The sequence below is a fragment of the Sapajus apella genome, unplaced genomic scaffold, assembly GCF_009761245.1.
Source record: "Sapajus apella isolate SASKATOON/1434 unplaced genomic scaffold, GSC_monkey_1.0 scaffold99, whole genome shotgun sequence".
Lineage (NCBI taxonomy): Eukaryota > Metazoa > Chordata > Mammalia > Primates > Cebidae > Sapajus > Sapajus apella.
This window is the reverse complement of record NW_022437039.1, coordinates 1,844,361-1,860,386: the sequence shown is the minus strand read 5'-3', so window position 1 is coordinate 1,860,386 and position 16,026 is coordinate 1,844,361. Positions and strand designations below refer to the sequence as shown.

Below are 16,026 nucleotides of genomic sequence, written 5' to 3'. Positions count from 1 at the left end.
GTGGTCCTGGTTCTTGCAGTCAAGGAATTTGCCTGGCTCTGAACACACGGCTTCAGTGACTTGTGGTGGACCCTCTTGTGCTGTAAAGTAGTATCCAAGGCTGGGTGCAGTGGCTCACAACCTGCAATCCAGCACTTAGGGAGGCTGAGGTGGGTGGATCCCTTAAGCCCAAGAGTCCGAGACCAGCTTGGGCAACATGGCAAAAGCCTGTCTCCTAAAAAATTAGCCAGGTGTTGTGACACATGCCTGTATTCTCAGCTACCCCGGAGGCTGAAGGGAAAGGTTTACTTGAGCCCGGGCAGTCAAGGCTACAACGAGCCATGATCAAACCACTGCACTCCAGCATAAGCAACAGAGCAACAACAGAACATTTTTTGAGAAACTGTCTCAAAAAATAATAAATAAAGTGGCATCTGAAAGCCTAGCACTCAAGATGGCTGATTGGCAAACCATTTCAAGGGCCAAAGACAAATGTCCGGTTTCTCACTGTAAATGGCATTGTGAGCTCAGACCCTCTATCAAAGCAACAAGAGGACCTTGCCTTGGGAGACTGGCCCTGAACCATACACGTTTTACTTTTTTCTGTGACTGTCAAGGGTTTCAAAATGCCTGTTTACATCCTCGGACACGTTTAGACCATGGCATAAGAAAAGATCCATGTGCGGGCACGGTGGCTCATGCCTGTAATCCCAGCATTTTGGGAGGCCAAGGTGGGCGGATCATGAGATCAGGAATTCAAGACCAGCCTGACCATCATGGTGAAACCCCGTCTCTACTAAAAATACAAAAATTAGTGAGGCGTGGTTGTGCACACCTGTAATCCCAGCTACCCAGGAAGCTGAGGCAGGAGAATCGCTTGAACCCGCAAGGCAGAAGTTGCAGTGAGCCGAGATCGCGCCACTGCACTCCAGCCTGGGCAACAAGAGGGAAACTCCATCTCAAAAAAGTAAAGACCCATGTGCCTGACACCCCTGGCTCTGCAGGTGGATTGGCATACTGCTGTTGCTGGTGGTCTGACTTCCCCCACCCCAGGCTATATAAAGGAGCAAGCCTTGTGCTCCATGAAGGACTCATCATCACTCTGTCCCTCCCACTCTGCTGTGAACTCATCAGTCTCTGTCTGTTTCAGGATAGGATTTTTGGGCCTTGGTCTCATGGGAAGTGGAATCGTCTCTAACTTGCTAAAAATGGGTCACACAGTGACTGTCTGGAACCGCACTGCAGAGAAGGTAAGCATTCAGGGGTGGTGCCTGTTGGTTCAGGGGAGTGTGGGGTAACCATAGGGTGGAAATCTCCCCCTGCTGTCTCAGCATTCTGCATGCAGTAGAGTAGAAGCCAAGCTTTTAGTCCAGGCAAGTAGAAATGTAGATGCCTAAACTTAGGATGTTATTATAAAAACTAAGCATTTAAAAATACCCAGTGGGTAAAAAATGAGGAAAAACATCCCCCGCTTCGGTTTGAAATCCTTGTTTCCATACCTTTACGAACATACACACTTACAGTGAGTGTCATTCACGTGGAGTGTGTGGGTAGATCTTGGTTCTTTTTAGCAGCTGCGTGGTATTCTGCATGCTGGAGCATTCTGCAGTAATGGCAGTGTTTCACATCTGTGCTGTCCAGTGCAGTAGCCATTAGCCACTGGAGGCTATTAAACATTGACAACATGGTTAGTACAGCTGAAAAGCTGAAATTTTATCTCATCTAAATTAAAATTTAAATAGCCTCATGTGGCTATCATATTAGACAGCATGAGTTTAGAAGTTCTCAACGTCAGGTGGTGGTCCATGGCTTCAGAAGGTCTGAAGCCTAGAGATGGCGTTCCAAAGCCATGAATGATCACCTTTTGTAATGGAGAAAGGCAATGGTTCCCACCAAGTTCTTATCCGAGAAAAGGTGAAAGGCCATGGCCTGAATACCAGAAAACTGAAGCACTGCACTCCTGCACGGAACAAAGGAAGAGAGACTAAAAAGTCCCAGCCTCGCCAGGGGCAGTGGCTCAAGCCTGTAATCCCAGCACTTTGGGAGGCCGAGGCGGGTGGATCACGAGGTCAAGAGATCGAGACCATCCTGGTCAACATGGTGAAACCCCATCTCTACTAAAAATACAAAAAATTTGCTGGGCATGGTGGCGCGTGCCTGTAATCCCAGCTACTCAGGAGGTTGAGGCAGGAGAATTGCCTGAACCCAGGAGGCAGAGGTTGCGATGAGCCGAGATCGCGCCATTGCACTCCAGCCTGGGTAACGAGAGCGAAACTCCGTCTCAAAAAAAAAAAAAAAAAGTCCCAGCCTCTTAACATGGTTAGGTATGGTGGCTCATGCCTATAATCCCAGCACTTTCAGAGGCCAAGACAGGTAGACCGCTTGAGCTTGAGACCAGCCTAGGCAACATGGCAAGACCCCATCACAATTTCTGTTTTCTTAAAAAATATATATATTTTTTTCTTTTTGAGGCAGTCTTGCTCTGTCGCCCAGGTTGGAGTGCAGTGGCACGATCTTGGCTCACTGCAACCTCTGCCTCCCGGGTTCAAGTGATCTTCCTGCATCAGCCTCTTGAGTAGCTGGAATTACAGGCAAATGCCACCATAGCTGGCTAATTTTTGAATTTTTAATAGAGATGGAGTTTCACTGTGTTGGCTAGGCTGGTCTCGTATTCTTGACCCCAAGTGATCTACCCACCTCATCATCCCAAAGTGCTGGGATTACGGGCGTAAGCCACCGTGCCTGGCCTGAAAAAAAAAAATTAATGCATATAGTATGGTTAAGCTTGTTTCTGAAAGGAGTGGGCGTGCACATGTCTGCACAGCAAGGTGCTTCTAGGAGCCCTGTGAACAATACAGCAGTGGCATGAGCTGGAAGGAGGTGTCATTGCTGGAGTATTGGAGCTGATGACTTTAAATTTAAGTGCTTTTAGGCACTTCCAGAAGTCTTATTAATGTGACAGCAGTGTTGAGAAACAACCCAAAAAGGAATGGCCACCAGGCGGAAGGCTCCCTGCCACAGCCCCACGTCCCCAGCAGAGTGTTGATAGCTCAGGGCCATAGCCAGGACAGCACAGTGGGGCTGAGGACAGGGACTGTTCACGTCCCATTCTTCAAATGGCACACCTTCAGCAGACACTCATGAAGCAGTTCATCATCTTAGGCACCCGTCAGGCCAAAACTGAAGATGGCCAGTAAAAGGCCCCATGCACTTGCTCAAAAGTTGGGCTCCCATCTCCATGACCCAGGCTCCTGGACTCAGCCTCCTGCCTTGGGAGGCCAGCCAGGAGGCCTGGTCAGCGCTTCTCTGGCCTGGCTGGCATGTTTGTTGTGCACTGCCTACAGCTCACGTTAGGATCTGTGACTTTTGCAGTGTGATTTGTTCATCCAGGAGGGGGCCCGCCTAGGAAGAACCCCCGCTGAAGTCGTCTCAACCTGTGACATCACTTTCGCTTGTGTGTCGGATCCCAAGGCGGCCAAGGACGTAAGGACCCCCTCCCTTCCCTCAGCGACTTGGGTCACAGCCAGGATTGCTGGCTGGCCTCCTCCCCTCCTTCCCTGCACACCAAGTGAGTGTCCATATGTGGGGGGCTGGATTTCCCGTCAGGGGCCATCCTCCATTGTGAAGGGTGTTTGCGTTAATTGAATACAGACTTCCTTTAATTCAAAACATAGAATGAACACTACCAGGACCCTTGAAGTCTGTGCTAAAGTGGGTCTTAACAGGCTTCATGTGTTCTTGTTGAGGTGGAAGCTTTGGGGCCAAGAGTGCCTTTGGTCCAGGTGCCAAGCTTCTATGTTTAGCTATGGCTGTATTTGTATGTTTTACAAGTTCAAGTGCAGTAGTCGTCTTCTTAAACTGGTGACTAGCCTATTCCAAGTAAATCCAAAGAACCCCAAAAATAAATGCTGAGGTTTAATTCTTTTAAATGCTTTTTTTTTTTAATAAAAAGAAATGCACACATTTACATTCTTTTTTTAAAGATAAATGGGAGCATGCAAAAAGTATTTTTCTATCCCTTGCTGATTTCATTGTTCTTCCCTTTTCAGCTTGATAGAAATCAGGAAATGAGCCAAAACAGCAGCAGGATTCTGATCTGAGGTCTGTAGGGCTCCTGAGCATCTGCCTGGGAGCCTGGGCTATTGCTTCTCCCTTGTGTCCCCACAGCTGGTGCTGGGCCCCAGTGGTGTGCTGCAAGGGATCCGCCCTGGGAAGTGCTACGTGGACATGTCAACAGTGGACGCTGACACGGTCACTGAGCTGGCCCAGGTAGCAGCCTTGCTCGGGCTGGCGCTCCTTTCTATCTGAACCCAAGACCCAGGCTTACAAGAGTGGGCAATTTGGTTACTCTAGAGCCAAAGCCAGAGAGAGAAGAGGAGAGACAAGTAGCCTTGGGACTAGCCTATCCCGTGCTCCACCTTCAAACCACAGGTCGTCTGAACAGCCATGGGCAGTCGCTGCATTGCTGGGATGGGCATCAAGTCCTGGAGCTGCCAGCCTTATGATGAGAAGCAACCCAGGCTGCCCGCCTGGCATTGGGGTTTGAGCAGCTATCTGCATGTGACACTGGCAAAGCATCCCTCCTCCCCAAACATCTGGCCCAAATAAGGGAGTGGGGACTTTGGGACCCACGTATGTTCTGAGGGAAGAGCAGCATCCACAGGGGAGTTGTGTGTTCAGCCGAGGCATTGGCATGGTCATATCTGGTTCTAGTTGTTGATCTCTAAGAAAGTCCTAATCAGTGGGCGCCTGTGTGGAGACCCCCACATCTCATCACTGCTGTGATTCGGCCTGTCTGACCTGCACATGGTTAGTCCCTGGGTTCGGGTGTCAGCTATAGGGCCTTGGTATGGGTGGCCATGCCCTCCAGCTCTGGAAGGCATTATGAGCAGCCATGGCCACCCTGCAACAGTCCTTGCATCCTGCCCAGAGACCCCTGGGAGAGGTGAGGCCTCCAGAAGTGGTGACTTTTCTTTCCAGGTGATTGTGTCCAGGGGGGGGCGCTTTCTGGAGGCCCCCGTCTCAGGGAATCAGCAGCTGTCTAATGATGGGATGTTGGTGATCTTAGCGGCTGGAGACAGGGGCTTATACGAGGACTGCAGCAGCTGCTTCCAGGCGATGGGGAAGACCTCCTTCTTCCTAGGTAACAAGGCTGCACCCGTCAGGCCTGCAGCGTGGGGCCACATACCCTCTATATCACACTGATGACAACGTCAGTCCCACGCAGCCTTTCTGCCAGGGGCCCTGGGGAAGATTTCCTTTCACCTGCATAGTCATTGCGTGGAAGGAGGATGAGCCAGTCTGCTGGGGGCAGGTGAAGGGGGCCACCCCTGGAGAGAGGTGGGTCTGAGCAGAGGTGAGGGCAGGCAGAGAGGCCCTGCCTGTGGCTTTCTTGGGCCGTGACCATGAGTCTTTGCCCTGGGCAGGTGAAGTAGGCAACGCAGCCAAGATGATGCTGATTGTGAACATGGTCCAAGGGAGCTTCATGGCCACTATCGCCGAGGGGCTGACCCTGGCCCAGGTGACAGGCCAGTCCCAGCAGACACTCTTGGACATCCTCAATCAGGGACAGTTGGCCAGCATCTTCCTGGACCAGAAGTGCCAAAGTGAGTTGCCTTTGGCCCCTTTTCTTGTGTTTGGTGTTTGATTAGAGCAGGGGAGTAGTTCAGGGATTCAGTGAGCATGAAAGATCCCCCTCTCCGGTTATTCCCTGACCCTGGCCAGAGGAGGTTCAGAAACACAGTGGGAGGGATTTGGGGGTAAAGTCTGGGAGCTCTAGCTCTCAGGTGTCTAAAGGTGTGGGAGGAGCCAGGAGGCCTAGGCTATGTGGAACTGAGCCCTGAATATGTTTTAGGTATTGAGCCCTGATGGATTGTAGGTGGTTTTTAATTTCAGGTCCTTTCCTTTTGTCTGATATTGGCTTTTTCTCCTCAGATATCCTGCAAGGAAACTTTAAGCCTGATTTCTACCTGAAATACATTCAGAAGGATCTCCGCTTAGCCATTGCGCTGGGCGATGCGGTCAACCATCCGACTCCCATGGCAGCTGCAGCCAACGAGGTAGGGCAGCTTGACAGAGGATGTGGCCCAGGCCTCAGGGCACTTCAGTTTCTCGAGACAGAGTCTCACTCTTGTTGCCCAGGCTGGAGTGCAGCAGTGTGATCCCAGGTCACTGCAGCCTCTGCCTCCTGGGTTCAAGTGATTCTCATGCCTTAGCTTCCCAAGTAGCTGGGATTTCAGGCATGCCCCAACCTATCCAACTAATTTTTGTATTTTTACTAGAGATAGGGTTTCACCACGTTGGCTAGGCTGGCCTTGAACTCCTGACCTCAGGAGATCTGCCTGCCTTAGCCTCTCAAAGTTCTGGGATTATAGGCATGAGCCACTGCATCCAGCCTCTTTGTTCTTTTTCTGACCCTTTAAAGTCGAATTTTTTTTTCCTTTTTTTTTTTTTTTTTTTTTTTTTTTTAGGCAGAGTCTCACTCTGTTGCCAGGCTGGAGTACAGTGGTACAATCTCGCCTCACTGCAACCTTCACCCCCTGTGTTCAAGCGATTCTTTTGCCTCAGCCACCTAAGTAGCTGAGACTACAGGCACCCACCACCACACCCAGCTAATTTTTGTATTTTTGGTAGAGACAGGGTTTCGCCATTTTGGCCAGGATGGTCTGGATCTCTTGAGCTTGTGATCTGCCCGCCTTTGCCTCCCAAAGTGCTGGAATTACAGGCGTGAGCCACTTCACCCGGCCTAAAGTGGAATCTTAAGTCACTGATTTTAAACCTGCTTTCTTTATAACGTGAGCATATAAATCTTTAAACTTCTACTAAGCCATGTTACTTTGCCTTCTGATTTCTTCTTTGACCCATGAATTATTCAGGCTTTCCTAGATATCTAATGATTATTGATTTTAAATTTATTTCTCTCTGTGATCAAAGAACATGCTCAGTATGATTTTTCTTTTCTTTCTTTTTTTTTGAGACGGAGTTTCTCTCTTTTTCCCAGGCTGGAGTACAGTGTCGTGATCTCAGCTCACTGCAACCTCCGCCTCCTGAGTTCAAGCAGTTCTTATGTCTCAGCCGCTCAAGTAGCTAGGATTACAGGGCACCACAACACCCAGCTAATTTTTGTATTTTTAGTCACCATGTTGGCCAGGCTGGTCTTCAACTCCTGACCTCAGGTGATCCGCCCACCTTAACCTCCCAAAGTGTTGGGGTTACAGGCGTGAGCCACTACACCTGGCCCCTGTATGATTTTTAAACTTTACATTTATTCAAACTTGTTCTGTGGTCTGGCAGATGATCTGTCTTGGTGACTACACCATGCATACTTAAAGAGCGTTTGTATTCTGCAGCAACTGGCTGGAGTGTGCCACAGATAGCAAGTAGGACAAGATGGTTGTTGGTGTTTTCAGGTCACCTTTACTGACCTTTTTATCCCGTTCCTTCAGTTGGTGTGTGAAGGCTATTAAAATCTCCACCTACGGGCTGGGCACAGTGACTCACACCTGTAATCCCAGCACTTTGGAAGGCTGAGGCGGGTGGATCTCTTGAGGTCAGGAGTTCAAGACTAGCCTGGCCAAGTTGGCAAAATCCCATCTCTACTAAAAATAGAAAAATTAGCGAGGCGTGGTGGCGGTTGCCTGTAATCCCACTTACTCGGGAGGCCAAGGCACGAGAATCACTTGCACCCAGGAAGCGGAAGTTGCAGTGAGCTGAGATCCAGCATTTCACTCCAGCCTGGGCAACAGAGTGAGACTCCATCTCAAAAAATAATAAAAAACTAAATAAATAAAAATAAAAGTACAGCCGGGCGCGGTGGCTCAAGCCTGTAATCCCAGCACTTTGGGAGGCCGAGGCGGGTGGATCACGAGGTCAAGAGATCGAGACCATCCTGGTCAACATGGTGAAACCCCGTCTCTACTAAAAATACAAAACATTAGCTGGGCATGGTGGTGCGTGCCTGTAATCCCAGCTACTCAGGAGGCTGAGGCAGGAGAATTGCCTGAACCCAGGAGGTGGAGGTTGCAGTGAGCCAAGATCGCGCCATTGCACTCCAGCCTGGGTAACAAGAGCGAAACTCCGTCTCAAAAAAAAAAATAAAAAGAAATAAAAGTACAAAAATTAGCCAGGCATGGTGGCGGCAGTTGCCTATAATCCCAACTACTCAGGAGGCTGAGGTCAAAGAATCTCTTGAACCCAGGAGGGGTATGTTGCAGTGAGCCAAGATTGCACCACTGCACTCCAGCCTAGGGGACAGCAAGACTCCATCAAAAAAAAAAAAAAAATCTCCGACTATGATTGTGAAAGTGTTTGCTCCTCCCTTTATCTCTGTCCATTTTTGCTTAGTGTCTTTGAAACTGTTGTTATTAGGCTCTCTTAGCCATTTATGATTGCCATATTTTCCTGATGAGTTTCCCCTTTTATTATGAAATGTCCCTCTTAATTTTGTTTTGAAATCTATTGTTTGGCATTAAAAGAGCTGCTATAGGCAGGGCGCGGTGGCTCACACCTGTAATTCCAGCACTTTGGGAGGTTGAGGCTGGTAGATCACAAGAAAAGGAGTTCAAGACCAGCCTGGCCAAGATGGTGAAATCCTGTCTCTACTAAAAATCCAAAAAAGAAAATAAAAAGGCCAGGCGTGGTGGCTCACACCTATAATCCAAGCACTTTGGAAGCCAAGGCGGGTGGATTACCTAAGGTCAGGAGTTCAAGGCCAGCCTGACCAACATGGTGAAACCCCGTCTTAAAAAAAAAAAAAAGAAAGAAAGAAAAAAGAAAAATACAAAAAATCAGTCGGACGTGGTGGTGCACACCTGTAGTCCTAGCTACTCGGGAGGGTGAGGCAGAGAATTGCTTGAACCGGGAGCTGGAGGTTGCGGTGAGCCGAGATCGGGTTCTCAGAAAACTGAGAAAACTGCAGTTACAGCTTTCTCAGGCTTATTGTTTTCATGGTGTGTATATTTTTCCATCCATTTCCTGTCTTATTTCTGACTACTTTTAAATTATATCTTTTGTAGACAGCATATAATTGGGGCTTGGATTTTTATCCATTTTGACAATATCTGCCTTTTAATTAGAATGTCTATTAGCATTTTTCAAGTGATATTTTAAGGACTTACACATGTGCTTTTTTTATTTTTGAGACAGTCTTGCTCTGTTGCCCAGGTAGAGTGCAGTAGCTCAGTTATAGCTCACTGCAGCCTTGACCTCCTAGGCCCAAGCAGTCCTCCCACCTCAGCCTCCCGAGTGGCCAGGACTACAGGCATACACAACTGCACCCGGCTTCACATGCACTTTTGAAAGCTTTTTAGGGTAGAAGTTCTGCTTTCTTAGTTCACCTTGATAGACTTTTAATCTTAAAAAAAAAAATGAACAATAGTTGTCTTTACCATATGATTACAATAAAAATGACACTTTGTGGCCGGGCATGGTGGCTCACGCCTGTAATCCCAGCACTTTGGGAAGCCGAGGCAGGAGGATCACGAGGTCAGGAGATCGAGACCATCCTGGCCAACATGGTGAAACCCAGTCTCTAATAAAAATAGAAAAAATTAGCCCGACATGGCGGTGCATGTCTGTAGTCCCAGCTACTCAGGAGGATGAGGCAGGGGAATTTCTTGAAACCAGAAAACGGAAGTAGCAGTAAGGCAGGATCATGCCACTGCACTCCAGCCTGGCGATAGCAAGGAGACTCCGTCTCAAAAAAAAAAAAATTACACTTTGTAAAACATACATGTGAAACACATAGATTTATATTAGCAGCTGTATTTTTCAAGCACTATCAGCTGATACACTTTTTTTTTTTTTTTTAAATTTTATTTTATTTTGAGACAGAGTTTCACTCATGTTGCCTAGGCTGGAGTACAATGGTTCAATCTCGGTTCACTGCAATCTCTACCTCCCGGGTTCAAGTAATTCTGCCTCAGCCTTCTTAGTAGCTGGGATTATAGGCGCCTGCCACCATGCCCAGCTAATTTTTTGTATTTTTAGTAGAGACGGGGTTTCACCATGTTGGCAGGGCTGGTCTTGAATGCCTGACCTCAGGTGATCCACCTACCTCAGCCTCCCTAAGTGCTAGGATTTGCAGGCATAAGCCACTGCACCCGGCCAATATTGTGTTTGTTCTTTTGACACCTGGCTTTTCATAGTGTAATTCTCTGTTCCTGAATTCCTTGTTGTGTTTTGTTTTGTTTTGAGACAGAGTCTTATTCTGTTGCCCAGGCTGGAGTGCAGTGGCATGATCTCAGCTCACTGCAGTCTCCACCTCCTAGGTTCAGGCGATTCTCCTGCCTCAGCCTCCCAAGTAGCTAGGACCACAGGCATGCACCACTACACCCAGCTAATTTTTGTATTTTTAGTAGAGACAGGGTTTCACCATTTTGGCCAGGCTGGATACGAACTCCTGGCCTCAAGTGATCCACCTGCCTTGGCCTCCCAAAGTGCTGGGATGACAGGTGTGAGCCACTGCGCACAGCCTGTTCCTAAATTCTGTCTGTCTCGTCCTTGTATGTTTCAACATTTCAGAGTACTTATTTCATTACTCTTTCAGATTATGATACAATTTCAAGTCTCTCCTGTTCATCCTACCTGTGAATTCTCTCTGGACAGTAGAATTCCTCATGTATTTCATGAGCCTTTATTGATGAAAGCTCATCTCTGACTCTAGTTACTTCCCAAGGGTTCCACGTGGCTTGGGCTGGGAAAACTTCTCTTCGAAGTGGCTTCCAAGTTGCCTTCACCTTGACTGCAAGATTCGTTGGTTTGGAAGCAGAGTTTTTAGATTAATTTTTCAGTGCACCTCGGTGCTTTCAGGCCTTATGGATGGTATGAACTTAGGCTCTGTAAGCTGTTAGAGGAGTTAAGTGGTCAGGTTCCTAAGGTTAACTGGTACATTGACCTTTAGTAGTTGTGTTGATACATGGTTTAATTTGGCGCTACCGCTTTATCATTTAATTTCTGTTTGTTGCCTTTGTCTTTTGTTTGTTCCTCCTTGCTTGCCTTTTTAGAATTCCAGTTTCATTTATCTGTCGGGTTTTTGAGATGGAGTCTTGCTCCATCACACAGGCTGGAGTGCAGTGGCATGATGTTGACTAACTGCAGCCTCTGCCTCAGTTTCAAGTAATTCTCCTGCCTCAGCCTCCCGAGTAGGTAGGATTACAGGCACCTGCCACCACATCTGGCTAGTATTTATCTTTTTGGTAGAGATGGGGTTTCACCATATTGGCCAGACTGCTCTTGAACTCATGACCTCGTGATCTGCCCACCTTGGCCTCCCAAAATGCTGGGATTACAGGCATGAGCCACCACACCTGGCCTATTGGCTTTTTGACTTTGCCTCATTGCATTGTTTTTTTAGTGGTTACTTGACAAATTGCAATACACATGCTTAAGGTAGAGTTAATCTTGCCAGGCACGGGGGCTCACCACTTGTAATCCTAGCACTTTGGGAAGCCAGAGGATTGCTTGAGCCTAGGAGTTTGAGATCAGCCTGGGCAACCCTATCTGTACAAAAAGAAAAAAAAAATACAAAAATCAGTTTGGTGTGGTGGCAAGCACCCTATTCCTAGCTGCCTCAGGAGGCTGAGGCAGGAGGATTGCTTGAGCCCAGGAGTTCAAGGCTGCAATGAGCCATAATCCTACTGCTACACTCCAGCCTGGGCAATACAGCAAGACGCTGTCTCATGACAAAAAAAGAGTTAATCTTATGCCATTTCTTGTTGAATGTAAGAACTTTGCAACCACATAGAAGCATTTATCTCCCCTCCCTCATCCTTTAAGGCAGGTTTTCTCAACCTCAGCACTGCTTACATTCTGTGTGTGGGGCTATCACGAGCACTGCAGGAATTTGGGCAGCCTTCTGGGCCCCCACCCACCAGACGCCAGTGACGTAGCACCTTCTAGGGTGACAGAACATTTCTCCAGGCATGACTAGATGTCCGTTGGGGGCAGAGGCACCACAGGTGTGAGAACCCCCACTCTGAGGTGCAGATCTCCTGGTGTTTCATCTGCCTTTGTTTTAAACCCACCAGGCAACATTGTGATTTTTCACTTTAAGCAGTCATATGTATTTTAAAGAAATTAAGTAAGGCCGGGTGCAGTGGCTTACGCCTATAATCCTAGCACTTTGGGAGGCCAGAGTGGTTGGGTTGCTTGAGGTCATGTCATAACGCCTGTAGTCCCAGCTACTCAGGAGGCTGAGGCACAAGAATCTCTTGAACTTGGGAGGCGGAGGTCGCAATGAGCCAAGATTGCACCACTGCACTCCAGCCTGGTGGACAGAGCTAGACTCCATCTCAAAAGAAATTAAAAGAAAAAAAAATTTTACTTTTCTTTAGATTTACTGTTCCTAGTGGTCTCTATCCCTCCCTAAAGAAGAGTTTCTCTCTGGTGTTACTTCCTTTCCACTGAAAAAACTTTCTTTGGAATTTCCTATAATCTAGGTCTGCCCAGTGACAGTTTCTTTTACCTGCAAATGTCTTTATTCAGTTGTAACTGTCAACTGTGAGCTGACAGTTACATCTGAGTTGTAGGGACCTCAGTTATGGTGGCTCTCACAGGACTACTTAATTTAAAAAAAAAAAAAAAAAAAAAAAAAAAACCACAGCTAGTTATGTGAGAGGGACCCGTGTGTCCAGCCGTATTGCTTGTGGAGCAATGGCTTTTGAGTTCTTTTCAAGCGTTTTCATATTCCACTAGTATCTCTGGGGCAGGTGCTGATTGCCAGACACTGTTCTGGACTCTGAGGACATGTTGGTGTGCTGCTCCCTCTGTCCCTCCCAGGGGCACTTAAATTTAACTGGAAGGAGGTACAAAATTAGAACATAAGCAGTTAAAAAGGTAAGAATTTCAGAGTATAAGAAATACAAGTAAAGACAGAGATGACTGGGTGAAGTGGTAGGCGCAGCTGCCGCTTTAGTTGGAGTGGTCGGCAAAGGCCTTTGAGCTGACTAAGAAGGAACCGATGATCATTGAGTGAGGGAAAAGCATTCCATGCAGAAGGAAGAGTAAGGACAACAGCCCAGAGGATAACATGGAAAGGCTTTGGAGGGTCATCTACATGAAGGGACATTATTAAATTACTAATAATGCTGAATGCTTTTTGTTGTTGTCGTTTGTTTTTTGAGATGGAGTCTCACTCTGTTGCCCAGGCTGGAGTGTGATGGCATCATCTCAACTCACTGCAGCCTCCGCCTGCTGGGTTCAAGCAGTTCTCCTGCCTCAGCTTCCCGAATTACTGGGATTACAGGCACGTGCCACCACACCCGACTAATTTTTGTATTTTTAGTTGAAATGGGGTTTCACCATGTTGGCCAGGCTGGTCTCAAACTCCTGACCTCAGGTGATCCGCCCGCCTCAGCCTCTGGGATTACAGGCGTGAACCGCCGCACCTGACCAGTGCTGAATGCTTTATATCCCATGGTACGTTTCATTCCCACAAGAACCAGCGGGTACTGTTCCCTCTCCCAGAGCAAGAAGCCCAGTGGCCAAGGCCCAGAGAAATGGCGGTGCTTCATGCAAGGTCAAAACAGGATTCATACCCAGACAGCCTGGGCTCCAGAACTTCGTGCTAGCCACATCCAGCATTGCCTCCAGGAATCAGGTCTAGGTCTTGACCGGCTCCTCTAGGGCCAGAGAGACTGAGCCATCTTTTTTTTTTTTTCAGGTATACAAAAGAGCCAAGGCGCTGGACCAGTCCGACAACGATATGTCCGCCGTGTACCGAGCCTACATACACTAAGCCGTCAACACCCCACGCCCAGCCCTCCAGTTCCCCCTGACCCCCTCTTCCTCACATGGGGTTGGGGTCCTGGGACTTCATTCTGGACCAGCCCGCCTGTCTCCATTTCCTTTTATACAGACTTTGAGACTTGCCATCAGCACAGCACACAGCAGCACCCTTCCCCTGAGGCCAGTGGGGAGGGGACGAGTGTCAGCAGGATTGGCTTGTGGGAATGCTCTTGAGCTGGGCATTGGCCCCCAGACAAGGTGGCTGTGTGTTCACACACACACGCACACACACATACACACACAGGCTCTCACCCCAGGATAGAAGCTGCCCAGAAACTGCTGCCTGGCTTTTTTTCTTCCAAGCTTGTCTTATCTCAAACCCCTTCCAGTCAACGAACTAGAATCAGCAACAAGATTTGGAAGCCTTCCCATAGCTTCCCCCAGAGCGAAGAGGCTGTAGGTGTGTCCACATCCCCCACTGGATCCCCTGCAGGAAGAGGCCTTGGGCCCAGATGAGCCAGCACAGACTCCAGACGGAGGGTCCCATGAGGCCCCCCAACCTCAGGTGATGATCTGAGAAAGATGTTCACGTCTAAGCGTCCAGTGTGCCCCCAGCGCTCCATAGACGCCTTTGTGAACTGAAAAGAGACTGGCAGAGTCAAGAAGATGGGGCCCTGGCTTTCCAGGGAGTGCAGCAAGCAGCCGGCCTGCAGGTGAGCACGGAGGCCCGGCCCTCACCGCCTCGAAGCAACGCCCCAAACACCACTGTCACAGAGGGCGTTTGCTCCTCTCTGGGCTGTTCTAGTATTTGGATTTGCATTCCAGCCCTTGGGAGGGGGTCCTCAGGGCCACTAGTGAAGAGCCAAGAGGAGTGGGGGTTGGGGGCACTCCTTCCTTTTTCCGTTAGGCCACATACTTCACCTGGCTCTGAAGAGCCGATCTGACCTTGGTCCCCTCCCAGTGGTCCCCCCTTCTCCAGTCTGCCCTGCCAAGTCCCCTGCATGCCCACTGCTCTCCGTCCTCCCTCTTCCCCATCTTCCTCCTGTGGAGACAGTATTTCTTTCTGTCTGTCTGTCCCTTCTTTGGCCCAGACCCAGCCTGACCAACGATGAGCATTTCTTAGGCTCAGCTCTTGATACGGAAACAAGTGTCTTCACTCCAGCCAGCGTCATGGTCTTCGGTGCTTCCCGGGCCCGGGGTCTATCGGGAGGGAAGAGAACTGGGCCTGACCTACCTGAACTGACTGACCCTCTGAGGTGGGTCTGGGACTTCCTTGAGGCCCTACCTTGGATAGGGGACCAGAGGGGGTTTGGGATGTTGCAAAAAAACAAGAAGTCACTCAAAGGATGTCAGTTTTTTATCCCTCTGCATGGGTTGGATTTTCTAAAATCATAATTTGCAGAAGGAACGCTAGCATTTATGGTGGAAAATATAATTATATATAAGGCGGCCAGACTGGGGCGGCGTCCCTCCCCCCTCACGGATTTGGCCCCTTTTCACAGATTAAAACCTGGGTTGGAGGATTGCAGAAGAGGAGTGGGGGAGGGCAGGGAAGACGCTTGTTGGGTTTTTAGCACAGTTCATTTCACTGGGATTTTGAAGCATTTCTGTCTGAACACAAAGCCTGTTCTAGTCCTGGCGGGACACACTGGGGGTGGGGGTGGGGGAAGAGGCGGTAATGAAACTGGTTAGTCAATGTTGTCTTAATATTGTTGACAATTCTGTAAAGTTCCTTTTTATGAATATTTCTGTTTAAGCTATTTCACCTTTGTTTTGAAATCCTTCCCTTTTAAGGAGAAAATGTGACACTTGTGAAAAAGCTTGTAAGAAAGCCCCTCCCTTTTTTCTTTAAACCTTTAAATGACAAATCTAGGTAATTAAGGTTGTGAATTTTTATTTTTGCTTTGTTTTTAATGAACATTTGTCTTTCGGAATAGGATTGTGTGATAATGTTTAAATGGCAAAAACAAAACATGATTTTGTGCAATTAACAAAGCTACTGCAAGAAAAATAAAACATTTCTTGGTAACACAGCTGTGCTGCGGGGGTCCTGCATTCCTCGCCCTCGGCGAGATGGATGGGAGGGGAGGGCCCGCGGGCCGGTTGGAGGGCAGCGGTGGGACAAGGGTGGGCTTTCGGGACCTCAGCCTCCGAGGGAGACTGACCTGCGAGTGGCGACGAGGTCCGCAGCGGGACGGGAACAGCGACATACTGAGCCAAGTGGGCCAATAGGGAGGCTAGGCAGGGACAGACTGCCCTGCAGGCCAATCAGCGCGGGTGAAGCAGAGCAACCCCTCCCCCGCCAGGTGGGGACCCGGGCCA

General features: G+C 48.7%; 1 protein-coding gene across 7 annotated transcripts in view; it reads left to right on the top strand.

Annotated features, from left to right (window-relative positions):
* The window catches only part of GLYR1 (glyoxylate reductase 1 homolog), a 44,394-nt gene extending 28,657 nt beyond the window's left edge, over positions 1 to 15,737 (top strand). Inside the window, exons 10-17 of one of the 7 annotated variants that reach the window (XR_004262569.1) lie at positions 1,130 to 1,229; positions 3,352 to 3,462; positions 4,147 to 4,248; positions 4,960 to 5,122; positions 5,406 to 5,585; positions 5,914 to 6,038; positions 13,640 to 14,417; positions 14,796 to 15,737. Coding sequence is in view for 5 of the 7 variants with exons in the window: in XM_032258039.1 (XP_032113930.1) it covers positions 1,130 to 1,229; positions 3,352 to 3,462; positions 4,147 to 4,248; positions 4,960 to 5,122; positions 5,406 to 5,585; positions 5,914 to 6,038; positions 13,640 to 13,714 (856 nt within the window). In the remaining 2 variants the exon portion in view is untranslated. The other 6 variants (XR_004262570.1, XM_032258040.1, XM_032258039.1 and 3 more) reach the window with 6 other exon arrangements.
* The last annotated feature ends 289 nt before the right edge of the window (positions 15,738 to 16,026 follow it).